The sequence below is a fragment of the Humulus lupulus genome, chromosome 3 (genome assembly GCF_963169125.1).
Source record: "Humulus lupulus chromosome 3, drHumLupu1.1, whole genome shotgun sequence".
In the NCBI taxonomy this organism is placed as follows: domain Eukaryota; kingdom Viridiplantae; phylum Streptophyta; class Magnoliopsida; order Rosales; family Cannabaceae; genus Humulus; species Humulus lupulus.
The window spans coordinates 248,589,117-248,616,884 of record NC_084795.1 but is presented as its reverse complement, the minus strand read 5'-3'; the positions used below and the strand labels follow the sequence as shown (position 1 = coordinate 248,616,884).

At 35.4% G+C, this 27,768-nt stretch overlaps 2 protein-coding genes, 1 long non-coding RNA gene and 1 other non-coding gene across 6 annotated transcripts; 3 read left to right on the top strand and 1 right to left on the bottom strand.

Moving 5' to 3' along the window:
• The first annotated feature begins 2,599 nt into the window (after positions 1-2,599).
• Positions 2,600-5,253, top strand: LOC133823559 (L10-interacting MYB domain-containing protein-like). Of its 3 annotated transcripts, none has more exons than XM_062256396.1 (5): positions 2,600-2,861; positions 3,020-3,379; positions 3,875-4,007; positions 4,093-4,418; positions 4,510-5,253. In XM_062256396.1, the coding sequence occupies exons 2-5, from the start codon at positions 3,044-3,046 to the stop codon at positions 5,029-5,031; spliced, it is 1,317 nt and encodes a 438-aa protein (XP_062112380.1). In that variant the 5' UTR covers positions 2,600-2,861; positions 3,020-3,043; the 3' UTR covers positions 5,032-5,253. The 3 variants fall into 3 exon arrangements, with proteins under 3 accessions (XP_062112380.1, XP_062112378.1, XP_062112379.1); XM_062256394.1 differs by having other exon boundaries at positions 2,603-2,861; positions 4,084-4,418; XM_062256395.1 differs by having other exon boundaries at positions 2,603-2,861; positions 2,954-3,379; positions 4,084-4,418.
• Positions 5,254-5,385: 132 nt separating this feature from the next.
• TRNAL-UAG (transfer RNA leucine (anticodon UAG)) lies at positions 5,386-5,465 on the top strand. Its single transcript has one exon. It is a non-coding gene; the product is annotated as a tRNA-Leu (tRNA).
• Positions 5,466-12,433: 6,968 nt separating this feature from the next.
• On the top strand, positions 12,434-22,584 carry LOC133825540 (vesicle-fusing ATPase-like). Its single transcript, XM_062258469.1, has 7 exons — positions 12,434-12,577; positions 16,364-16,426; positions 17,039-17,043; positions 17,128-17,291; positions 21,893-21,948; positions 22,260-22,325; positions 22,474-22,584. The coding sequence occupies exons 1-7, from the start codon at positions 12,434-12,436 to the stop codon at positions 22,582-22,584; spliced, it is 609 nt and encodes a 202-aa protein (XP_062114453.1).
• On the bottom strand, positions 18,033-21,448 carry LOC133823558 (uncharacterized). Its single transcript, XR_009888421.1, has 3 exons — positions 20,961-21,448; positions 20,197-20,324; positions 18,033-18,196 (listed from the first exon to the last, which is right to left on the bottom strand). It is a non-coding gene; the product is annotated as an uncharacterized LOC133823558 (long non-coding RNA).
• Positions 22,585-27,768: the final 5,184 nt, after the last annotated feature.

The window sequence follows — 27,768 nt, the reverse complement described above, 5'->3', positions numbered from 1 at the left end:
CCAATAAGAGGATACTTCCTAAGATAATTGGCAAGCATCCTGGGGGTTACTTAGCTCAATGGAGAAAGGTACCACTCGACATCAGGAAGGGTTGAATGCTGAGGGCGAGCCCTAACCTGGATGCAAGGGTTTGGGACAATGTTCTCTCGACCGCTGGTTGAGGGAACCCCAGCCTGCGAATCAGGCTGAGCTGGAGAATTTGAAGTATGGTCAGGCTTTTGTTTCTTTGGGCCAGTGGATTTTGAACGAACCATTCTGGCTGGAGATAGTTGAGGTCTGGAAGAAGAGAGTCTGGAGAACGGAATCTCTTGAACGCGCTGAGCAGGCTGTTCTTCACCTTCAAGCAATTATGCAAGAAGATCGTTTTCGATCGACCGCTCACCTCCCCACAAATCTGGCATTAAAATCTGCGGATAGAAAAATGGGGAGGTGAGGATGGAGAGTCTAGAAAGTTGGTTAAAATAACGCTGGTCGTGTATAAAAGTCAAACTTTTATACAACAGCATTCTAGCAAAAAACCAATTTTTTCACACGAACAGTTTGAAAAACAGATCAAAAAGTGAAAGTAAAAAGTTTTTCTAAAAAAGCTTTTTCAACTCCTGTAAGGGCGGGAAAAATTCAGTTTTTCAGCTAGCATAAAAATCAAATTTTTACTTCGATTTTACGTCCTAAATTTATGGTCTCGACTATCAAACTGGTTCACAACTCTTAAATGGCAAAGATACACCATCCTACCTAGCATCACTCGATAAATCCCCTATTTTCATGCATTTCTACTCAAGAACACAGGCAATATCAGAACCTAAAAGCTAACTCGCAGCGACATGCACAAGAAAAATAAAGAGTAGAAAAGTTCTGAAACTTACTGAAGCAAAGATTATGAAGGCTGGAAGAAATTCTGGGCGTAGGCGAGCGAACGGCGGCTGGTTCTTGGAGCGTCGAAAGATGATCTTCAGAGAAAATAGAGGTTCTAACTTAGGGTTTCTTGATAGAGAAATAGCTTGCGTAAAAAGAAAAATGAAGCTCTGGGGAAGCTATATATATTTTGTCTGTGCCATGAAAAAAGAGGTAATCATCAGTTTCTTCTTTTCGAAGCATGGGGAAAAGTGATAGCCATCAATGGATTGCTTGGGAACCAAAAAGTCGTGATTAGACAGGGGTAGGTCACTTTTTCCAAGAATGCACGAACTACTCTGACAGATTTGGTGGGGTAATCGAAGAGTCGTTTTCCTTAAAGTTTATTTATTGCTGGTCGTAATAAATAAACTTGGGGGGGCAAATGTTATCCAAAAAACAGGCACGGGTGACGTGGCAGACATTTTTAACACGTGGCTGGCACCTGGCAGAAGGTCTGTTCGACCATCGACCAGTGAGATTCCCTGACGAAACATTTGAAGCTTATATACGACCCGCCTGGTCGTATACTCCATATCTTTAGAGATAATTTTGTACAATTGTAATCATATCTGAGATTATCTCCCATGATCCATGATGATCTGATTATTTAGGAAAGAATATCTGTAACTGATTCGTGTAACCCTCCTTGAGCCTATAAATAGAGAGAAATAGCTCAAGGAAGGGACTTTTGGCTGATTTAAGTTTACGCTTTACAAGAGAATCAGGGCTATTATTTTACGATTGTATTGTTCATCTCTCTTAGGTCTGTGAAACTCAGAGAACCATAGTTCTTTGATCACTCCTTTGAGAACTGATATCAATAATAGCTTAAGTGGACGTAGGTCATTACCAGTTCTTGGGGCCGAACCACTATAACTTTGTGTGTCCTTTACTGTTTTTTCCATTAGATCTATTTCAACACATCTATTCACATCAAGCATTTGACTCCGTGTCAGTTGACCAAATCGAGGGTCAACATACCACATCTTTGAAAATATAAACTCGACTAATTTTTCTTTTTATATATATATATAATGGACAATTCTTCTATAGGGGCTTCACTTTAAGTCCTATCGGTAGGGCTCTCAGTGTTTCTCGACCCGTGAACAGTTTTCGACGCGACTTGTTTTTATGACCGTGTATATTGCAGCTATTTAGAGCATCCTGCAAATTTTCAGAAAATTCTGAATAGTTTACAGTACCAAAAACTAGGTTCAAACATGTTGTTTTCCACGCGCATAAAAAAAATTAGTCACGCGTGCAACAACATGTTTGAACCTAGTTTTCGGTATTGCAAACTATTTGGAATTTTCTGAAAATTTGCAGGATACTCTAAATAGCTACAATATACACGGTCATAAAAAAAATCGCCAAAAACTGTTAACGGGTTGAGAACACTGAGAGCCCTACCGGTAGGACTTAAAATGAAGACCCTATAAGAGAATTCCCCTAAAATGAGTCTCACAATTTAAATGATATTTTAGTCATTAAACTTCAAATAATTAAACCACATTTTTTTTCTTTGATTTTCTCTCCATTTTAGAGAGAAAATATTTTAGAGAAGTCCCACCACATTTTTCTATCTATTTTTCTTTCCCTTGTATTCTCCACTTTTCCCTCCTTCCCTTTATTTTTCTTCCTTATCAAATAGAGAGGAAGATGATTCACTATCCTCTAATTCCTTTAATCCCTCTTACCAAACAAGATGATTTATCATCTCATCTTTCTCCCTCCTCTCCCCTCCATCCACCCACTTCTCCATCCAACCAAACATACCTAGTGTAACTGTAATAAGGAGAAAATAATTTCCCTTTATATATTATTGTAAGAATTAATAAAAGTTCCAAAACTAAAACCAAACAATAAATTCGTATTTCCCTATCCTGGATAACCCTAAACCCCTTTTGCTAGTGGTGAGGAGTCTGAGAGTCTCAATTGCTCGACCTCTTTATCTCGCCTAGCAGGTAAATCGCCTAATCCTCACCGCTGTTTGTTTCCTTTTTTGTTTTTCCTCTTAAATCTTTAAATTAGATTTTTTTCCCTCCATTTTTCTCAGTCGCCAAACAGAAACATAATTTTGAAAAAAAAAACCACGTTATTTCTCAACTGTTTTGCATTCCAGGTGAATCAGAAGAAGATTGAGGCAATGGAGAATGGCTATTGTGGAAATAATGGCGAGAGTTTGAGAGCTAATTGGACTCCATCTCAGGACACCTATTTCATTAGTCTTTTGATGGAAGAAGTCAGAAAAGGAAACAAGACTGCTCATGGGTTTAGGAAACAATCATGGGCTGGCATGATTGTGCTGTTCAATTCAAAATTTGGGTTTCATTATGATACAGATGTTCTCAGGAACCGATACAAAAGATTCAGGAAACAATATAATGAGATGAAGAGTCTTGTTAATCAAACTGGGTTTAAGTGGGATGATTTAATGCATATGGTAATAGCTGATGATAAGGAATGGAGTGAATACATCAAGGTAAAACATCACTATTCCTGTGCTTTATGTTTTACAACAAGCAATATCAAAGGTCATATATGGTGATTGGTGAATGGTGCCACATTAATTTATCTTTTAGGAACACTAGTTTTGGTACCTTATTTTTATGCCAAATAAGGAGAAGTACGTCATATCTTCATTGTCTATTTAATTATATTTTCTCACATCATCTGTTAGTGGGTGTTTTTAATGATAATGTATAAGCAACTCATTAGATGAACTGAGGAAAAATCGGGAAAACTAGATAGACCATCCCAGTTACAAGTAAATTGGCCGGTGGCAGTTTTTTCTGTTATGCGAAATGATTATCATTGTTCATGTTTTGTAATTAACATGTGATTTATAGATACATTCCTTGTCAATTTATTGAGTTAGTTGTGTAAAATTTTAGTAGGATCTTTGGTCTTATCTCTAAATTTTATATAATGGGAATTTCGGGATTCAAATGAGCTTTTAACTTTTGTATGAATGCAGGCGAACCCGGAAATGCAACCATACAGAATGAGAGTTGTGCCATATTATAATGAGTTGTGTATAATATGTGGGCATGCTGTTGCTGATGGAAGATACAGTCTTTCTTGTTTCGATTTGGACTTTGAAAATGAAGGTTAGTGTAATATTCATGTTTCTGGCATTCTTTTCATCTTTATGTTATCTATTATTCTAAAATTTATTTATCTAAGGGTTGGAAGCTGTAAACTACACAAAGGATGATCCTAAAAGAATTGATTGGTCAGAGTCTATGGGGCAGTTTTTCACTGAACTATTGTTGGAGCAAGTCCACAAGGGGAACAAAATTGGACGAGTCTTTAAGAAGAAATCATGGGTTTGCATGATCTCATCGTTCAATGCCAAATTTGGGGTCCAGTACAGTAGATATGTATTGAAAAATCGTTACAATATTCTTAGGAGACATTACAGTAACATACAGACTCTGCTTGGCCAAAAAGGGTTTAACTGGGATAAAGCACAGAAGAAGGTGGTAGCTGATGATGTGATCTGGGATCATTATGTGAAGGTGTCTAAAATTGTTTCTTTCCTTAGTTGCTGCACAGTTTATGTCTTTTTTCACCATCTGCAACTTTATCTTATTCTGTTTCAAATGGCAGGAACATCCCAACTTTCAAATGTACAGAAACAAAGCAATGCCATGTTATACTGACATGTGTGCCATATGTCGAAACGAGGCTACTTTAAGAAAAGACCGAAAAGATCCATCAAGTTGCAGCACACCAATTTTCAAGAAGGAAGCCACTGAAAAGAAAGAAAGTGGGGATCCTATGCCTACTATGAACAATATTGGTGCACATGAAAAGAAAAGGGGTCAGCTTGAGATTACACCAACTTCACAACCATATGAAATAGAACAAAGAATAGATGATAATGATGTTGGAGATGCTTTTGTCGAGATGGCAGCTGCAGTTTCATCTTTCACAAAGAAACAGAAGGAAGAGAAATCTGTGTCAATAGAACATGTAATCGGCGTTCTGCAGTCTATTCCGGACGTAGACGATGATTTACTACTGGATGCTTGTGACTTATTGGAAGATGAGAAAAGAGCCAGGATTTTTTTAGCTTTGGATTCAACCCTGAGAAAGAAGTGGTTGATTAGGAAACTTCGTCCACAGTAATAGTATCTCCACCATTGCTAACAGTCAGAAAAATTTATGTATAGGAGCATCAGGTCTTTCCAATTGTTTTATTCTTAGGCGCCATTAGCCTCATATGAATAAACATCACTTTATATGCTATTAAAATTCAGATCTAACTAGAATATATTTATTCCCATGTAACTGTATTTGTAAACCAGTTTGCTGGCTTTATGTCTATATTGTCTTATTGTTTTGGCCAAATTTGATATGAAATTTGCAACAACAGAGAGTATTATCTCAATCAAAAGTAAAGGTCTTAAAGCCAATGAGTTGTATGCTCTAAGCTAAATGCAAAGTTGAGATTATATTAAAAGATCAAACTTTTTCAACGTCGACAGTTTGGCCGAGTGGTCTAAGGCGCCAGATTTAGGCTCTGGTCCGAAAGGGCGTGGGTTCAAATCCCACAGCTGTCATTTGATGGAAACTACAAAGAGTAGTTAAAATAATTTTTAAAAGAATATTTTGTTGTGATTCTACATGCACCTCTAATTTTTCAAATCATGCAATTTTGAAATGAACTTTAATATTATGGTATGTCTAAATCATTAGAAATAATTAAATAAAGAATTTATTCTTGGAGGAGTAAACCCTATTTACAAATACACTTAATTTGCTTAATTAAAATTAACAATATTAACCACATTTTCATATTTCGTTTTGTTTACTAGTAACATAGCAATATGTAAATTGATATATAAATCGCTATTTGAAATTTAAAGTGTCACGTTGGAATAACTAAACAAATAAAAGTCCAATATAAAATTTAAAGTGTATCTTATCTATTCCATTACATAGCGTACATCAGGTTGATTCTTGGATGTGACACTTTACAAATAACATTGGCTATTTCTTTGCTACCCAATTGGATTCTTTTGATTAAAAATATAAAGAGTAGTTAAATTAATTTTTAAAAGAATATTTTATTGTGATTCTACTCACACCTATAGTTTTTTCAAATCATGCAATTTTGAAATGAATTTTAATTTTATGGTATGTCTCAAGCAGTAGAAATAATTAAATAACAAACTTTATCATTGGAGGAGTAAACCCTATTTACAAATGCACTTAATTTGCTTAGTTAAAATTAACGATAATAACCACATTTTCATATTTCGTTTCGTTTACTAGTAACATAACAATATGTGGTTTATTAATAACTTTGAAATCAATTTTATGGTTTATTGAACAATTGAAAAAAAAATTGGTATAAATCAACTAAAGAAATTGCTATATAACTTGCTATTTGAAATTTAAAGTGTCACGTTGGAATAACTAAACAAATAAAAGTCCAACATAAAATTTAAAGTGTATCTTATCTATTCCATTACACAGCGTACCTTGGGTTGATTCTTGGATGTGACACTTTACAAATAACGGTATTTACTTGGTAAAGAGTGGCTATTTCTTGGCTACCCAATTGGATTCTTTTGATTAAAAATATAAAGAGTAGTTAAATTAATTTTTAAAAGAATATTTTGTTGTGATTCTACTTGCCTATAGTTTTTTCAAATCATGCAATTTTGAAATGAATTTTAATTTTATGGTATGTCTCGATCATTAGAAATAATGAAATAAAAGACTTTATCATTGGAGGAGTAAACCCTATTTACAAATGCACTTAATTTGCTTAGTTAAAATTCACGATAATAACCACATTTCCATATTTCGTTTTGTTTACTAGTAACATAACAATATGTGGTTTATTAATAACTTTGAAATCAATGTTATTGTTTATTGAACAATTGAAAAAAAATGAGTATAATTCAACTAAAAAAATTGTTATATAACTCACTATTTGAAATTTAAAGTGTCACGTTGGAATAACTGAACAAATAAAAGTCCAATATAAAATTTAAAGTGTATCTTATCTATTCTGTTACATAGCGTACCTCGGGTTAATTCTTGGATGTGGCACTTTATAGATAACGGCATTTACTCGGTAAAGAGTGGCTATTTCTTGGCTACCCAATTGGATTCTTTTAATTAAAAATATAAAGAGTAGTTAAATTAATTTTTAAACGAATATTTTGTTGTGATTCTACTCGCACCTATAGTTTTTTCAAATCATGCAATTTTGAAATGAATTTTAATTTTATGGTATGTCTCAATCATTAGAAATAATTAAATAAAAGACTTTATCCTTGGAGGAGTAAACCCTATTTACAAATGCACTTAATTTGCTTAGTTAAAATTAACGATAATAACCACATTTTCATATTTCGTTTCGTTTACTAGTAACATAACAATATGTGGTTTATTAATAATTTTGAAATCAATGTTATGGTTTATTGAACAATTGAAAAAAAATTGGTATAAATCAACTAAAACAATTGTTATATAACTCGCTATTTGAAATTTAAAGTGTCACGTTGGAATAACTGAACAAATAAAAGTCCAATATAAATTTTAAAATGTATCTTATCTATTTCGTTACATAGCGTACTTCGGGTTGATTCTTGGATGTGACACTTTACAGATAACAGTATTTACTCGGTAAAGAGTGGCTATTTCTTGGCTACCCAATTGGATTCTTTTGATTAAAAATATAAAGAGTAGTTAAATTAAATTTTAAAAGAATATTTTGTTGTAATTCTACTCGTACCTCTAATTTTTTCAAATCATGCAATTTTGAAATGAATTTTAATTTTATGGTATGTCTCAATCATTAGAAATAATTAAATAAGTACTTTATTCTTGGAGGAGTGAACTCAATTTACAAATGCACTTAATTTGCTTAGTTAAAATTTACAATAACAACCACTTTTTCATATTTCGTTTCGTTTACTAGTAACATAACAATATGTGGTTTATTGATAACGTTGAAATCAATGTTGTGGTTTATTGAAAAATTGAAAAAAAAAAAGTGGTATAAATCAACTAAAAAAATTGTTATATAAATCACTATTTGAAATTTAAAGTGTCACGTTGGAATAACTAAACAAATAAAAGTCCTATATAAAATTTAAAGTGTATCTTATCTATTCTGTTACGTAGTGTACCTCGGGTTGATTATTGGATCTGACACTTTACAAATAACAGTATTTACTCAGTAAAGAGTGCCTATTTCTTGGCTACCCAATTGGATTCTTTTGATCCTGCCCTTTCAAAGGAAGCATTTTCGGTGTGGTGGAAAAAGTTTTGGAAGTTAAATTTATCCAAAAAGATTTTGAGCGTCATTTGGAGGGGTTTCCATGAAGTGCTTCCAACCAATGAAAGATTGCATAAGAGGAAAGTGTTAAGGCCTTCCAAATGTCCAGTATGTGGCTACTCTCAGGACTCTAACAATCTTGTTGTTTCTTGGTGTCGTGGGGTGATAAAGATTTGGAAATTGTTGAATTTCTCTCTCTTGCGTAATCTTTATATGGGTGTCTCCTTTAAGCAAATTATTTTAAAGGCTTCTGAGGTACTTTCTCAACCAGAATTTGAACTTTTCCTTTATTCTACTTGGTATGTATGGGGGAACAAAATCAAATAACTCATGGCCATGCTCCTTGCCCTTCTTCTATGGTTGTTTTGCAAATCCATTCACTCTTTGAAGAGTATAAACTGTGTCCAAAATCTAATTCCTTCATCACTATAAAATCTTGTAACTCTGCTGCTAGTTGGATAACTCCTCATTTGGGACTTTTTAAATTGAATATTGATGTTGTAACGCTCTGGGTAGCTAAGACCGTTACACTGTGTGTTTATAAAGGTGCAAGACTCGCTAACCAAGTCATTTATTTAAAAACGTGTCACTAAAACCATTATTGAACTAGGGTTAAAAGATTTTGGTCATAAATGATACATTTCATTTAAATAAATATTTCATACATGGGATCCCAAAAGAAATAAAGTTTAAAGGACAGTTTACAAAATTTCAGGGTATATACGGCTACTGGCCACTCTAAGGGAAAAATAGACATTTAAGGTCCTCCTGTTCCTATCTATCCCTCAACCGTGGCGGCCGAGCAGCTGACTATGTACATTCTGCCTCTAGAGCTCTCCAAATCAAGGTTGATCCAGCTTACCCTTGCCTTTACCTGGACCACGTAGCACCCGTGAGCCATGGCCCAGCAAGAAAACCATGACATCATAGCATGAACAATATCAATAATCAAATAATTCATTAAGCATAATCAAACACTCAACAGTCCACATCATTCACATAGTCAGCGAACATAATCAGTAAATCCACAATCTAATATTCAGATATCCAATAGATCATATTCATTAAATTAACATCAATAACCAAGTCATACAATAACCAGGGTTGACGCCCATAGGTCGCACCCTCTGATTACCCCACGGACTTCGGTCCGCTTAAACCGAGCTCAGTGAATATTAAGTTTTCCTCAGCTACCAGTGGCTGAGCCGCGTCCTATGTGACAATATTAATTCCAGCACTCTTAGGCCAATTATTTCATGTTCACATGGCATAATACCATCGTACAATAATGTATACAGGTATAGGGAACCCTTAGTCCCAACATAGTCATACATCCGGATGCAGTTTTCTTACCTTTAATTCCGAGCGCTCTAATTACGAGAAATGACCCCTTGAGCACGATCCCTTTCCTAAGCCCTAGCGTACACCTAGTCACAACCAAGATAAGGGGGTTTCCATCAATAATAATTGAATAAAGGTTTCCAGACAAAGTTCTAGCCTTCGGAACATCGAATTCCACCAAACATGGTAGTGGAATCAATCCCGAGCACCCTAGGTTAAGTTCCTGCACCTAAAACCTCCTCAAAGCCAAAAATGCTCTTAAGAGCCGTAGCCCGCCTCCCATCATAGGCCTAGCCTCCCCATGCAGGAGACATGCACCGCAGCCCTACACACCCCATGCTGCGGCCGCCCTTCATTTCGGCTCCCATCTATTCTAGAGGGCCGCGACACACAAAGAACAGAGCCGCGGCCCGACCCCTTCGAACCTAGAAAAATCTTCATTTCCAACCACTAAACCTCAATCAAATCAACCCAAAACCATCCCAATGACATAATTTAACTATCACAAACACCCTAACATGTTCCCAGTAGCAAAACCCAACAAGAACTTAGCTTAAATCCTCATCCCAAAACTTCAATTAAATCTTCAATATCAAGAACCCAAGAACACTTAAAACCCAGCCAAAAACTACATAACTAAACAGCTAAACTCATAATTCAAAACTTACCTCAACTTCTGTCTGAACCACCAGATTGCTACTGAATTAGTCCCCAAGATTCCAGCTCAAATCCTTGAGTTTCTAGCCTAAATATCCCTTGGTTTCAATGGTTTAGCTTCAGAGAGAGAGTTTGAGAAAGAGATGAGTGAGCTGAGAGAAAGAGAAGGGTCGGTTTAGGAGTTTCTACTTATTTCCTTAGTTTTGTTTTATCTAACTTAAGTTAATCCCGAGGCTCGGGGTACCAAAAACGTCCCCGAGGGCAAAATGGTAAATTTTCCCAATATTCCCTCCTAAACTCTCTAACTTCAAATATATCACCAATTATTTATTTTCACAACCCGATAACCCAAATAAATATATAATACCCAAAATACCCCTTGACTCGCCCCGAGTCAGGTATTGGGTCCCGTTGTGACTTTCCCGCTAACTAGCTCCCTAGGATCGCCTCAAGCCGCATGCTGCAAATATATCCACATAATAATGTGGCCTTCACAATTATAACATATAATCACATTTATGCCCTCAACGGGCCAAAATTATAAATATGCCCCTTTAAGCTAAACAGGGCCCACATGCATACTAATACCCGTAACACATGCATTTCATATATCCACATAATCATATAAGCATGCTTTTCACAAAATCATGCATTAAATCATTAAAATCACATATAAACCAATTACACCCTCCCGGCACACTAATCAAGGCTCTTAAGCCTTATTAGTGATTTTTGGGTTGTTGGAGATGCATCCTTAGATGAACAATCTAATACTATTAGTATTGGGGCAATCGTCCGGAATTCAAATGGAGAAATTGTCGCTTGTTTATCCAAATCCCTATTTGGTATTCATGTTGTTGAAGTCATTTTTCATCAACTTAAATTTGAAGAGCACTAAACAATGTTTCAGAAAGGAGAAAAGAAAAGAAGAATTTTTACGTGGTTCAGCAGTTAAAATTTGCCTAGTCCATGAGTCAATATTATTGATCTTAGTACTCTCTCAAAGATTTCTCAGAGAAATTCAACAGAGTATTCTCAGTACCAATTTGTGCGTGAATACAAATGAAAATTATCAGGCTATTTATTGGCCTGGTTAGGAGAATATCTTCCCTTGATTCAGGGAAGTTACAACCAATTATTCAAATATGAAATAAATGTAAATATATACATTAAATACATAATATCCCATGCTAATTGAGATTTAATAACAGATAATAACAAGTCTCTAAGGAATAGGGATCTCCTAACAGTTGTTGTGTGCAAAACGAGTTGTTGACCTTGAATGCAAGGTTAACGCGCTTTCGAGATCAACATAATTTCGAGCTTGTTATTCCAATCAGCCTCGTCCTCAACTAGTGGTTTCATCGAACTCAATATTTGGAGACCAATGCCCTCGAGTCTGCAACTAAAGCTCGAATAACACCCATATGCGTTGAAGAAGATTCTTTCTTTCGAGCTTGAAACTTAACCTTAAGCCTTTAAATTCGTGCTCGATCGCCAACAACAATAGGTCAGGAATCATGCATATTTATACAAGTGTTCAACCACTGCTTGCTATTTTCAAGCTTAAGCTTTCGAGCCTACATTTAGAGACTCATTTATTCATCCTCGAAATTTGGGTGTAACATTTTGCCCCCTCAAAAGTGTTGGTTCGAATCCTATAGAACATGATAAAGAGGAAGAGTCACTAAGACAAGTGCTAGGTAAGCAAGCAAGAAGGAGAGGCTAGAAAAGACGAGGCAAGGGGCTCTCCATCTCTAGGTAGATTGTGTCCACGATCTAGTAATCTAAGCCTTGCTTCTTCTAGGTGAATCATATTAGCCTGTGCTTTATTACAGGTAGTCATTCCCGTTCCTTTAGTATTTTCAACGAGAGTTGAATCTTCAGTCACAATCATGTCAGAGTCTGGATAACTCTAACCCAAGATCAATCTTGAAGAGGTTCTTCTTATTTAATAGCAGATTCAGATAGTGATCAGTACCCCTCTCCTAGGAAACTAGGCAGATTTCTAGCCTAAGGTAACAAAGTTAGACTAAGATTCATCACTCTACAAAAGAAGTAGTAGAATAAGATGCGAGAGATCCATGCCTTTACAAATTCAATTGAATGACCAAAGCATCGGTTACTTCCACTTATGGTCAGTTTGGAACCCAAGCTTACCTTATTATTATGAAAAGAGGAAGGTTTGAGAAAGGGTAGTAGGTGTAGGTCTTTCCAGCCCTATTCATTAATGCAATGGTACTCCAGAACTGGAAGAACTTGCCTATCGATACCATATTAAACCAAAAGCAAATGAACTCAAGGGTCACCTCTGAGAGTGAGACATTGTATTGTGTCTATGTAGTGATTGGACAAAAACGCTCAATTGTGGCACAATTAGTTCGTATAACTTCTAACCAAAAGATTCATTCTTTATGAATCAAGTACCATTCAAAGAGTGCATTTCCTCTTTGAGTGAAGAAGAGAAAGGTGGATGCTCCTCCCCATCGATCAAGCAGCGACACTGCTCTTTCTTTGTCTTTCATCCCCCCGCCTCATTCTTTCTAATTCAAAAAAGAAAATAGGGCAAAGGCTGCTCTTAATAAGTCATTTTGTTAGTCAACAGTTCATCCCGATAGTCGATACATAGATGGAGGCTTGCATCACGTGAATAGAGCTCCTCGTAGAAATTCCAGATCATCGAAGAGGAGTAAAAGAAAATAAAAAATAAAAAAAGAATGTGATTCGGGCATAGGTTGCCATGTGAATTTTTTATACTAAATTGTTCTATTCCCTTAGATGGGACTCTATTTTTCAGTTGGTGATAGTGATGGTGCAGGGTCGGGGGATGGATACTAGTACTGGGAGACTGATTCAGATGCGAGAAATGTTCCTACATCCCTTCCCAAACCATAATACAAAGCATGAGAAGCATTCCAGCCATTCCATCCCTGTGTAAATTGAAGATTTCCATCCATCAATTCAACCACCTGCATTCATATTAAACTCTAGTTTGAAAATCGTGTTACCTACCACACTCTAGTGCGGACACGCTTCACTTGGAGATTGAATACCAAGAGTACTCGAGTACTCCCTTTTCCTGCACACGTCATTTCATATGACCCTTTTGCTGCCAATTTTTAGAATTAAACTCGATCCATCAGATCATCTTTCAACTCAAACCAAGGGCCCATATTCACTCGACCCTTGCCATTCCTTTTTGACGTATATATACATCTCTCTTTCCCATTCTCCTTCATTTTTGCTTTCATAATATTACACACCAGAGATAACCAGAACCAAAGCCTTTCTTCTTCTTCGCATGTTCTCAAAACTCAAAAAGCAAAGTAATCTTTCAACCTTCGGTTCAGTGGGATCGTTTCTGCCGCCTCTTCTACAATCGATGATATCATCGTATCCTCGATCCAATTTACGTAAGTGCTCTAATCTTTCCTGGCTATATATGTATTGTTTCCCTTTTCTATGAGTTTCTTCTATCTGTGAGGATGCCTTTTTGGTTTTTACCATAATTTTTATGGCTCCTCTCTTGCATTAGGCAAGTTTTTTTATTTGAGTAGATTTTTTATGATTAGGATTACAGTTTAGACCAAAAAATCTCTGGTAGAAACATGTAAAAATGGAGCTTTTCACGTAATAAAGTATTTTTGTCATAGGTTTCATGTAGCTTAAGAATAGGGTTTTGGATTAGGGTTTTAATGCACGAATCCCAAAAATATTGCATTTCCGGGTAACTACCAACTTTTCCCTGGAAATCCAGGATTCCTCTAAACTGGCAATAACCGCCCCACTCTCGTGTGGATGCACTCTTGATGCCCTGAAATTTACAATAGCTCGGGTGGTCATTCAAATTAACCTCGCCCTTTCGAGCCTTCAGGCTCGATTGAGGCAATCTCATTATCCTGAGCTTGCAAACTCGAGTTATCAAAATAAAATTTTCCATTCTTTAAAATTATGGGCCCTCACCTTTTTCTTTCTTATTAGATGTCGTAGTATTCAGAGAATCGGTGGGGGCTCGAGCTTGCCATCCCTTACCATCCCTAAACTCCCAGACCTGAATCGCCCTTTACATGAAATCAACGACTAATTCACGAACACAAGGAACGGTGCGAGCAAAAAGATATACGAGCTCATTTCCGATGTTAGATCGACGAGGTCAAAGAGAGAAAGAGCAAAAGCTCCGAGTCGCAGCCTATCCCGACCTAGACCCTGAGATTCGGCCTATTCTTCTAGACTCCAACTGCAAAGTTACCATAGCCTATCCTCCTGATGAGCTTTTATTCATCCTAATGGAGAACATTCTGAAACAACCAACCACCTGCCAAGCCCTTTCAATCCCCACCTTGAAGGAGAATTTCTTCGAGGATGAGCACTATCGGAGCTCGGTTACTTCCACCAGCCACATCTTTGAGTTGTTGGTCTTCCATTGAAGAGTCTCAGAATATTTACTTAGCTAGCTAGATAGTAGTAGTAGCAATAGTTAGTATTAGTTAGTAGTATGTTAGTTACCATGGATTTTGGTTCAAGTCGGGACTTAGTTGGAAACTCATAGCAACAGTTATGGGTTTTATAAGTTTAACCTATAATTTAAGAATATTAATTATAACATAAAGTTTGATTAATATTGCTGGTTCTAGATATATTATTTATTATAACCTAAGGTTTAGATAGAACCATTAAGAGCATGACACTTGTCATAATCATGATTATTAAGGAATTAAGTATTTTTGATGAATAGTTTTAATAAAAGAAAGATCTAGAAGCTCTAGAACCTTCCAGCAATTGTTAGGATCATATTATGACTCAGTCAAAGCTGTTTATCCAATTCAAATTATGCTGAAAAAGTGCAAATACGTGTTTAATATATCCACGTATGCTGATATATCGCAGCATAGGAGCCGATATATCGCCTACGTAAGATACGAAAAACACGTTGGCTTTGCACGAACGATCGAACAAGCCTCGGGAATACAGGGGGAGGAGATATATCACCTAGGGTGGATGATATATCAATTCCATGAGTATAGTTTTGAAAGTTTAACTTTTTAATTTTAAAAATACCCTTAACCACTTAGACCTGCCTTTGAACGATTTTGACCGAGTTCTGGGCGTTAGTTGAATGCAAAATTCAAATATTTTTCATTTTATAATCATTTGTTTATTCAAATTAAAAGGGGTTAGTTTCACTCCTTGAACTCTATAAATAGGACCTAGTACTCAACCATTTTCTTCATTCTTCAAGCATTTGATCAGAGCCTCCAAGGTGCTAGTGTTACTATAGAGAGATACACTTGGGTTTTGGGTTAAAGCTTTTCATTCTAAGCTTTTATAAACACTTGGGAAGTGAGAAATAGTGTGATTTCGGTGTTGAGGTTTAGACCAATCCATAAGGTCATTCAAGGTATTCCTATTCTTTAAGTCCAGTTCTTTATAATTCTTTAGTTTCTTTTATTCAGATCCTAACTCTTATTATTGATTCTTGATTAGGTATCACTACAACAATATTGAGTATATATTACATTAAAGAATAGCATATTTTTAAAAGTGCTATTATTAATGGGGATTAAAAAACACGGAACTGATGAATAGTGGGGATTAAAAATTTTGGCGCCATATGACTAAAATCCTAGGCGGCAAAATGAATTTATGCCAAAATTCCCTTTCTCTCAGATTTTCTCAAGCCTTTCTCTAAGTTACCCTTTCTCTCAGCCTCCGTCTCTCACTCACGAAGCCCTCTCCGCCCTCAGGAAGACTCACCGCCCTCACGAAGTCTCTCCGCCCTCAACTCATCTCTGCCTCCGCCCTCACGAAGTCTCTCTGCCCTCACCGAAGTCTCTGCCTCACGAAGACTCGCTCCAGAGTCGCGTCTCTCTGCCTCTCCGTCTGGACAGTAGTTGCGTCTCCTGCCTGATATTATATTTTGTGTTCACCGATCGCCTCAGCGACGAGGAGTCTCTTTCACTCTCTTCCGATCGTGGCTGGCCTTGCGCTCATTTATTAGTCAATCGTTGTTAGATTTTCTTATAAAGTTCATTTAAAAAAAAAACTGGGAGCTTTCCATTTCTAAAGTGAGAGTAAAACTCATTATTTCTGACTAACAAACTTGTAATTAGGTACTTCTTAAGTCTTTCTTATATAAAATATTGGCCTGTCTGATTCTGCTTGCAGATTTTGTGCATTCATCTAAAGCGTGTTTCCTTTAATGTGTTCGGCGAATCCTTTAAACTTCAGGTAATGCAATTTTCAGTTATCTTGATTCCTAAGATTTCTAACACTTGTAAGCCCCAAAAAATAGAAGGTTCCGGAACAGTTTTCCATGAAATCCAGGAAACACTTATAAATTGCTGCATTTTAAAAAAAAAATTGGTCATTGATTGTATGTGATTGCAAAGTTTTTAAATACTCTTTACCTTCACAGCCAAGTATTTGTAATGTGATTTTCAAGATGTGCCGACTTCTGACTCAAATCAATTTTAGTTTCTTAAGCATCTTTTTAGGATTAAGTTGCATATGTTATATGGTTTTTGCACATGTTATAGGTTTTCTTCATAGTATATGTTTTGTCTTTCATTTTAGTTATAGAGAAGATTAGATTATAGGAGACTCTTAATGAAATTGCTAAATTGGTATTTTGAAGTCATAATGTTAAATTATCATTTCATGATTGCTAAGGTACTTCAGTCATGAGCAAATATAAGAAACTACTTGGTGTGATATCCATCCTGTTGATATTACATTATATGTGCTCTATTTGAATCTCTGTGTTTTTCTACTTTTACGGGCAATTGCTTCGTTATATTATCTTGATCTCCTATGTTTTGACACTAAGTAATCTCTTTTCAGTTGCTGTAGCTTGTTTTGATTTGGGAATTCCTGGTTTTTGGCTGACGTGTGAATTAGTTGCTACTATCGTGTTATTAGCATTCTATTAGGTTTCAGTTACAGTTTAGTGATTTACTAAATGTTCATGTTTTCATTCTTGGTGATCTGGACCAGATTGTTAATGGACCTGAAGTCTTGAGCAAGTTTTTTGGTGAAACAGAAAAGAATGTTAGAGATCTGTTTGCTGATGCTGAAAATGATCAGAGGACTCGCGGTAAGAGAAATTTATACCAAGAATATGATAATTAACCTGTTTGTATTTACTAATGCCGTAATGTCACTACTACAAAAAGGGTTTTTTAGGACTAGCATTGCGAGTCCTAAAAAAAATTTTAGGACTCGCAGGACGCGAGTCCTCTATTTGAGAGCCTTAAAAACTATGGTTTTTTAGGACTCACAATGCGAGTCCTTAAAAACTGTTTTTAGGACTCGCAATGCGAGTCCTAAAAAGCTGTGCGAGTCCTAAAAAATCTGGTTGAGTGCCTTTGATTAAGTTTTTAGGACTCACAAAGCGAGTCCTAAAAGAATATTTTTAGGACTCGCAATGCGAGTCCTAAAAAATTTGGTTGAGTGCCTTTAATTAAGTTTTTAGGACTCGCTTTGCGAGTCCTAAAAGAATGTTTTTAGGACTCGCAATGCGAGTCCTAAAAAATCTGGTTGAGTGCCTTTAATTAAGTTTTTAGGACTCGCTTTGCGAGTCCTAAAAAATCTGGTTGAGTGTCTTTAATTAAGTTTTTAGGACTCGCAATGCGAGTCCTAAAAAATCTGGTTGAGTGCCTTTAATTAAGTTTTTAGGACTCTCTTTGCATGTCCTTAAAAGTAATTTTTTTTTTAAAAAAATGTAGCTACAATTTTTATTTTGATTTAGAAAAAATATTTCCATTTCAGTGTCCATATGAGACCAGCTGAGAAAAGCTAGAAACAAGCTGAGAAAAGCTAACCAACAAGCCGAAAGTTCAATCACAAATAATGTATTTTATTGAGAACCAAAAAAATATTAAATTCCACAAACATCAAAGTCCATTAATAAAAAGAAAAACAGAATCCATTGGATTAGTCATCCTTCTCTTGAGCTTCCTCTCATCTTTATCACCCTTCTTCTTTACCTTTCTTCTTTACCTGCAACATCTTAGTATTGTTATACTTAGAGACAAAATAGTTCATATTATATTTTGCAAACCTGAATACAAATAGTAACAATGAATCATTATCAACTGAGTATAAACACAAGATCAATGAAAGCTAAAGTTCTCTCATTATTAACTAACATTAACTAATAGCAAACATGTTAATGTGAATGAGAAATTGAGAATCATTGACATATCGTTGAGTTAGAAGATTGGGGCTTAATGCCTTTTAGTGTAACTAATTTAGAGAAAGACTTTGACAAAATCATATAAGCCCCTACTACTCAGAAAAGAAAAGTATCAGCCCCAAAAATATATAATATTATACAAAGTTATATAAATGTGTCTATCAATGACAGTTTTCAAAGTTAAGTTTAGCTAACATTTCTGGCATCTTTATTTATTTAAGGAAGTAAAATAGACAAACAGAAGCTATGATACTAAAAATATACACTAAAATGATGACATCTCTTTTATTCCTAAAGATACAGACACAGACACAAGAAAGACACAGACACAGACACAGTACACTCAAACATACCTCCTTCTATATTTATCTTATTTTAGCAGATTCTTGTATGCACTCTGTTGTTCTTATTCACATGTTCTTCTAAAAGAATGAATGCAGCAGAAATGATTATGGTATATAACCAGATCCTGACATATATGTTTTTACTCTTATTTCTTTTATTTTTTTCTTATTTCTAATTTAATAATACATAAAACATATATGCACAAAAACGTACACAAAAACAATCCCTAAATACGTAAAAATATAGAGATATGCCTACGTTGAGAGACTCTAACGAGTTGAGTGCATATATGTAAGACTTGGTAAAAAAACAATGCTCAATGATTCTAAAACTCACTATCTTGGTATACAGAAGCTCTTAAATTGATCCATGTGTCACAAAAACAGAGATACAAACACAAAAATATATATAAGTGAATTGCTAAACATCACATACAAGAACAGAGGAAACACTAATCCCAAAATTATTTTTTTCAGAGGAAAGCATTTTGGAGTATGAAGGGCCAAGATGAGGCTGTCAAGGTTATTCCAAAATCAAAGGTTTGTTGGTTTGTTTGTTTAATATTTTATTTTGTTCATACATATTTTTTGTGAATCAAGTTCGTTTGGTTAGTTGCATGATTTGTAATTCTTATGGAAGTTTGATTAGAATTGAGTGAAGAAAATTTGACTTTAATATCCTTTCAGAATATATAGTTTTTTCCACCTAGTACTTGCTGCATTTTCCTGGTAGTTTTGCATTGTAGACTCTGTATTGAGTGGTTCTACTTAATTGTGTAATATACATATCATGTTGTAGAGGTCTTAAGTAAAAAGTAGTGTATATGATTATATTTGCTAGAGCATATGCATGGTCACCATGATTATCATATTATAAATAGTTCAATTTCATAAAAAGCATCTGTAAATTAATTTAGGATCAGGATGGCTTAGTTTTGTGAAACTATTGTTATATCAACAAAAAAAATTGGTGGATATATGTTGATTTTGTTTGATATATATAGTAATGACTGTTTCATTGCCTCCTAACTTCAAGACAGACAAATACATTGTAATCATTTTTACATTGCTAATGTCATTTTCTTTCAATGGTCTTTATAACTAGAAGACTTATTCTCCTCCAGTCACTGGGATTTTAGTATTAAGAGTTAAAGTAAAATTAGTAATATATTAGTTAACTTTCTGTTTCAATTTATCCACTTACCCGCTGGAAGTCTTTAATAAGTTATGGAATAAACCATCAAAAAGAGATGAATAAATTGGATAGCGTAGTTAACAATCATCCAAATCTAAGAACAACAAATATAGTTCTTAAATATGTTTCCACATTATTAAAAAACAGGCAAATACAATGGAAAGCTAAAACTTTCACTACAGAACCTACTACTGCATAAATGAATCACAAAACCCAGCAACTGCAAGCGATAGAGAAACATAGAGAACAAGGAGGAGAGATAAACCTTTGGAGGCTTTAAGGGATAATCCGGAGGAAAATGAATTGAAACAAGGAATACGCCCCTTGCATATGGACTATCAGCAGGCCCCATAATTGTTGCTTGCCAATGGAACATATCCTCAGCCACAGGACCTACAATAATTAAGGCAAACATTTCAACACTTGGTTCAATTCAATTTAATGATTCTTATAATCAGCTTAAACATCCATGAACAAGCAGCAGAACAGAAAATCAAGGATATCTACATCAGCATGCCACTCTTATTAATCAAAAGCACACATGGTTAACACCTTGTAAACATTAAATCAATAAATGAACACCTTAATTGTCTTTCTTTTTGTAAAAAACAAAAGAATAAGAAAAATAAAAATAATAGTCAACCGTGCATATGCCAATATTGACAAAAACAGTATTAAATATAATCATCAGATGAAATCGTTCAGTGCTAAAGTACTAGCTCCATTTCTTCTACTACGAAACGGAAAATAAATACATACCTATAATATAGATATATACACACAAAAAGGTAATGCATACAGCTGATTAACAATATAATCTATGCATATAAGAGCGTTAACAATATTGGGGGCTCAGCTACAAGCTGCCATAGTAACTAAACTGAACCATAATTCACACACCAAGATTACAGAAGAACTCCCCCATTTAAACTGTGAAGTAAAACTACAAAAGATTCAAACTTTCACATACCCAGATAGTTTAAATTGCATTTCACAACAAAAAAAATCAGATATGATAAGAAATCAAACCGAAAAAATCCCAGAAGCCCACTTCATATAAGCTTGAACAATTTCCAAACAGTTAAAGAACAAATCCCAAACCTACACTAGCCCCTCCCTGCACAGCCACCGTCCCTGCCGAGCCCAGCCACCGTCCCTGCCCAGTCGACCCAGACCCAGCTCAGCCCAACCTGAACCCCTCCCTGCGCCGTCCTTGCACGATCGATCCCACCCCCTGAGACCCCCGCGCCGTTGAGCCCAGCCAGCCCGGAGAACCCCACTCGCGCGTCGAGCCCTTGAACCCCTAGGCGACATCGAGCCCAGGCAGAGTGAGAGATGGGAGGACGAAGGAGTGAGAGAGCCGAGTCCCCTGCCTCTGCATCGAGCCCGCTGCCATGATCCGGCCACCAGCCGTGACCCATGCACGCCGTCAAAGAGGATGGTTGATGGCTGGTTTTTGAGTTGAGGAAAAGAACGAGAGAGAGAGAGTGAGATTGAGGTTGAGGGATAGGGTTTAGTTATTATTATTATTTGTTAAAAAAATATATAGTTATTATTATAAAAATATATAAATACAAAGTATAATAATATTAGTTTTTATTTTTTAAGTATATTTAAAAACTAACCATTTATAATTTTTTTTAAGAAATTATTAAAATATTTAACCATATATAAATAATTTACTTTTAACTATTACTTTTAGTCCAGTTGTTTTTAGGACTCACAAAATTGTTTTTAGGACTCGCAAAGTGAGTCCTTAAAGAGTATTAAGGACTCCCAAAGCAAGTCCTTAAAATTGTTAAGTAAAACACTCATTGCGAGTCCTAAATTGTGTTTTTTCAGGACTCTCAATGAGTGTCCTTAAAACTCCATAAATATTTTTAAGGACTTGCATTTATGTGCGAGTCCTAAAAAAGTGTCCCATAAAGGGTATTTTGTAGTAGTGGTCCTTTACTGTTTAGGTGATGAAAGTGATTTGCATGTCATAATCTTTGATGAAATTGATGCTATTTGCAAGGTACTAACCATTATGAGTCTATATCAGATTCTCTGTGTTTTTGTAATGGAATTGGTATTAGCTGCTGACATTTATAATACTGATTTGGGTTATTAACAGAGTCAACTGGTCTTTCACATTAGTTTTCTTCTTCACTTTATGTTTGCCATTGTCAGCTTGATAAATTTCATTCGCTACTTGCAATTTCTCTGATTTATGGGTTTTCTTTTATTGTTTCATGAGTTTCTTTTGACATCATTATTATCTTTTTGCAATCCTTATTTATTTAACTTAATTATTAGCACTGATTTGCTTTTAATTTGTGAATGCAGTCGAGAGGATCAACCAGGGATGGTACTGGAGTTCATGACAGTATTGTGAATCAACTGCTTACAAAGGTACGTGAATGGTTTCAACTTTTGAGTCTGGGATATTTTATAAATTTTTGTCTTATAATAATATCTATTACCAGGGAAAGACTCAACTTTTCTAACTGTGGGAATTTTATCAATGTAATCTATGGCTGACATATTAGTTACTTTGCAGATAGATGGTGTAGAGGCTTTGAATAATGTCTTGCTCATTGGAATGACCAACAGAAAGGATTTACTTGATGAAGCCCTATTGAGGTGCTTTCTTTTCTCCTTTGACATCTAGCCTTATTGCCTATCTGTATCTGGATTGTCTCAAAGTGTTTTCTTTTTACCCACACACCACACACATATATTATATATATTTAACAATAGCATTTTTTGTATAATTGGATTCTGAGCTTTGAAGCTAATTGGATTCCAACTATTTCAGCAGATAGATTTAGTGACTGAGGTTGAGCTAGAGATATTAACCAAGAGAATTAAGGTGTTCTTTCTGAGATATTAATAATTGTATACAGTTTTAACGAATAGCATATAAGAAGTTATTGCTCCTATATGTGTCTTCCTCTGCTTATACTTCCAAAATGGAATATTCTCCGCTAACAGAATCCAAAGAATCAACTTTTGTATCCTATTCAGCTTTTGTGTTTCACTCTCATAATAAATAATTTTTTAAAAACTTATACTCTTATGTGCACTGGTGCCAGCATATTAATGGGATGGCACAAATGAAGCAAGCTAAGTTTGAATCCGTTGACATGGACTTTGTTCTTGGAGTGGGAGGTTATGATCTTGATAGGTTGTTAGCTTGTCTCTATGTTTCTGTGCCATTCCATTCCAATCTTTCTTTCCACTTCATTCCAATCTTCTTTTTATTACTTGTCTTCATGGATATAATGCAAACGTGTTAATGTGTTAATTTGAAGGATTGATTCTGAAGTTCAGGTAGATAATTCCTGTTCTACAACTCATCAACATGAAACTGGAAAAAGTATTATTTTCTTTCTCTGATTTTTCCTTTCCAATCTTTTTTCTCTGTTTTTTTTCCTTTACTGGTTTTCACAATTTTTGTTTACATGCTGTTTTTAGATGATTTTCAAAGATTCAGTCACTCGACCTTAGAAACTATATTTTTATAAAAGAATAAAATATAGAAAGTTTTGTTGTTGTTGTAGTGATAGATTGTGTTAAAAGAAGGATATTTTAGCTGTGATATCAGTCCTAGGCTCCTAGCCTATCATCTTAGGAACACTATCCCAATTAGTTACTGGCTTGTCAATAGTTCTGTCACCTTTTTACACAAAGTTTCACTGAGGATAGTTTGTACATTTTATTTTTATTTTCGCATACAGTGCTCTGGCATAGTAGAATGTGAATGTTTAGAAGATGTTTGTATACTAGATGCATTTTAAATTTGACTTATCAAAGGAACTAACAGCGGGCAACATACTTTGTACTCTGCTCTTTAACTTGTTCAATTCTGCTTATTGTTAGGTGAAAAGTCTTCTTACTGTATGACCTGAAACAGAGACTCCAGTCAGTGCCGTTTCCATCCGGAGAATACCACGGTTTGCTTAACTCTTCAATTACTAATTTTTTATTTTTCAGAAAATACATTCAGTCAGAGTATCCAGTGTTGATTTGTATGTTGTATACTCAGAGTTCCTACCGATATGCTACTGTACGATATATTAAACGAGTTTCAGAAGGGCAGCAGTCATATGGCAGCTGTGGTGAAGACTAAAGGGAAAAGCAAGCTTCCTACAATTGATGGGGAGAAGACTTTTCTGTGGCTGCCTAGTAATAATTTTACAGAACATGTCTATTTCTATATGCATCAATGGATTCTGACCAGTTAAGCTCTGGAATTTCAGATTTTGATACTCAATTTCAAGGCCTCATAGTTCAGAAAAGGTCTCTCTCTCTCTCTCTCTATATTTATATAATTGCAGTTGTCTTAACTTATTTCTATATTCTATTCCATATTTGTCATTTGTGAAATGTTCTGTTTTAACTAGTGTGAAGTATATGGTTGTTAGGTATGCATTTAACTGGCCTTGATTGTTTTCCTTTACTTATATTCCATTTATCAATTCAAGTTTTGCATCCCTATTCTGTCATCAAAAGCTTTATTCAGCTGTTGTGTATTCATGACAGACTTCTATGATATTTCTATGGTATGTGATATTGCATTGATTGTTAGAGATCTCGCTAGTTTCTATTAATACTTTGTATTTTCTTGATTTATCTCTTAGTGATGATGACGACTCTGAGAATGAGTCGGCACTTGAAATTCAGCCATACTTGATGGAAGAAAAATGTAAGACTGCAATTCCTTGTTAATAATGTTGTATTGTTTTTTTTGCCTCCCCTCATTGAAGTGCTCATGCTTTTGATATTTTTTTTCCCTGGAATTTTAATGATTTCTCATCTCCTTCTTCTTTTTTATTGTTTAAGTCAGATTTGGACTTTCTGTTTTCTAATTTTTGGGTCATCATCTGTAGTGTCGAAGCACTTGATAATCACTTGACTGCTATCCAAAGGGACCATGAACTCAGGTCCCAAATAGAAGAAAGGAAAATAAGAAGTGATGCGGCTTATGAAGGGGCCAAAAGAAAAGAGAAAGCTCTCCTGGAAGAAAATGTATCTTGTAATTTTTTGTTTTTCATTTTTGAAGTAAAAAATGTTCAAGATTATAATACTTTATTATGTTATGCTTTCAAACTTAAGTTAGAACTAAGATCTCATGAAATAGACACATTCAGAGTTTGAATTAGTTATTGTTTAATGTAATACTTATGGTTTATCAATCTATTGATAATTATATTTTATGATTAATTTTGATTTTTTTTTATCAAAATACAATAATGAAAATCTTTTAATTAAAAAAAAAAACTTATAAGTACTATTATCACAATAAAAAACCTTAATATGTTATGATTTAGAAACATATTATAAGCGTAAAAAATCGTTATGGTTTATATAATATAACAAACTAAAAATGTTATCAAAATAATCAAATGTAACAGTTGAAAAGTGTTATGAAAAAAAGTACAAGATTAAACTTCAAATTTATAATAAAAAACTCTATCTAAATGTTATTATTTGAATATTATAGCACCTAAAAATGTGTTATCGAATAGTTTAAGATAACACCGAACATAACATTCAAAAACTGTTATAGAAAAGACTGGACTTTTAACAACATGGGCTACGTTAGCATTTTCAGAAGTGCTATCAATAGTCCCGGTTAGCAGTTTTTAAGTGTTATGAATACTGTTTTTTCTTGTAGTGTATTTAAGTTCTTGAAACTTAAGGCCCTTATTGGTCAGTTTCTTCTTGATAGTTTAGTTCCCATATTCATCTTTATTCTTAAAGATTCTCACCCTTTTCTACTGTTGGTTTATAGGAGTTTCTAAATCTCGTTCTTGATCCCAAATATCCCGACTTTTGGTAAGGAAAATAGGATAGATTTTATGTGCATATATGTTATGTTATGTTATGTTATGTTATGTTTATGTTATGATATGTATAGTATGTTTTATAGTCCTTGGGCATATGACTTGTCTAGCTAGCAAGCCCCAAGAATTTATGGGCATATTACTTGCTTAACTAGCAAGCCCCACATATTTATGGGCATATGACTTGCTTAGCTAACAAGCCCCAAGAAGTATGATGGCCATTGTAGTCCTATATGAGATATGTTTTTATAGTCATATGTTTATAGTATATATTTATGATATAGCCTTATGTTTATGTTATATGATTGTTAGTAGATTTTCGGCATTAGGCTCACTCATTTTTTTTTAGTGTGATGTAGGAAAGTGATTATGGAGGCGGAAGGATTCTTGGTAGCTTGGCTTGTGTGTTGAGGATGAATGGAATTAATGGACTGTGTGTCGATCGAGGACGAAGTTATTTATTTTATGTCTTTTATATTATGTTTTCTTAATGTAATTCCACAATTAGTATTTAAAAGTATGTTTTATGTTTTGTAAACAATGGGATCCCATACCCTATCACATTTTATTTTATACTTTTATGTTATTGATACTATATTATTTTAGAGTTTCAATAAAGTTATTATTTCTTATGTATGTTTTCTCCAAGAGTAGTAGCTATGTCTAGTAGTTTTAATGGTCCAAGGTCTTAGAAATAGTTGGGTCATTACATCCATTGTCTTAAGCTATCCAGTACGCTGATGTGCCGACCTGCAACCTCCAACGAAAGGAGTTGCTATGACTGGGGAGATGGCAATCCCAATCGGAAGGTCAAGTTCGTCGCCTAGAGCCGCGAGCACATGAGGTCTGGGGCCTTGCTGCCAAGAACTACTTGAAGAGTTTTTTGGATTACGCCGACATCACCCCCTTCCAACTCCAAACCAACTCTTTTTGATTTTTATCAGCTCCGAGGTTGTTGTACCACGAGATGAAGTGGGACGGGCCTTCAGCACAAGAGATCTTATGCCTCTTCTGCCTCAAGAGCAACCCCTCTTGAGCCCACGGAGGAGATGAGTTTTACTACTTCTCGAGCTACCTGAAGGAGAAGCGATTGTTCGAGGACATTCCAAATCATCCTCCAAATTTCAAAACCATCTTCTTCTGGATGGATGGGCTTGCTCCTTCCTTGTTTTATTCCTTCCAGCATATTCGTAAGTGTCTCAACACGTTCATCCTTTATTTTTTCCTTTGAATTATTGAGCTTGTAATATTTATTCAACTTTTGCCTACAGCCAACTATCACTGACCCACTCTGACAAAGGCCATGAAGGAGCACAAGGAGGCAATCCTTCAGCTCCCCTATGGTCGAAGGTCCCTCACCTACCTTCTTCATGAAGAGAGCTCCGAACTTGTGGGCTCTTGGGTGAAGGTAAGTCCACAGAAGACTCGAGGAATCCCAAATACGCGAGGTGGGAAAACATGCCAATTCCCACCACCAAGCTTCCCGTGAGAGGTAAACACGCAGGCTCGAGCTCGCGTATCCCTAGATCTCGCCCAATCTAACCCTCAGGCTTGGGAAATGAGGCACAGGACGAGGCCTTAGCAAGCTTGTCAGGAGGTAAAGTCGTGCTCGACTCATCCATGTGGTCTCCTTCCTTACATAAGTACGAACTTGACGTAATGATTCTCTTCGAGGACCCCAGGGATAACTTCCTAGCATGGTCGAGAGTAAACCTTAGGGTCCGTAGGTTTGATAGTTGGCTAGGTAAATACCAAACCATGTATAGCTTAAATGAGGTTTGGGATAGGGTAGCGGTGCAATATGGCACAAATGACTATAGGGACCTTTTGAGGATGTTCCCCACCCTTAGGGAGGGGACTCTAGTAGCTTTGTCTGAAGATAGGGGAATTTCTTGGTCTCCGAGATTGAGCTCAAATGAGTCTTTCAGTTAGGTTCCCGATACTTAGTTGTTTTTAAGTATGGTGACCTTAAAAATTTGCTAACATACTATTTTCCCCCTTTTTTT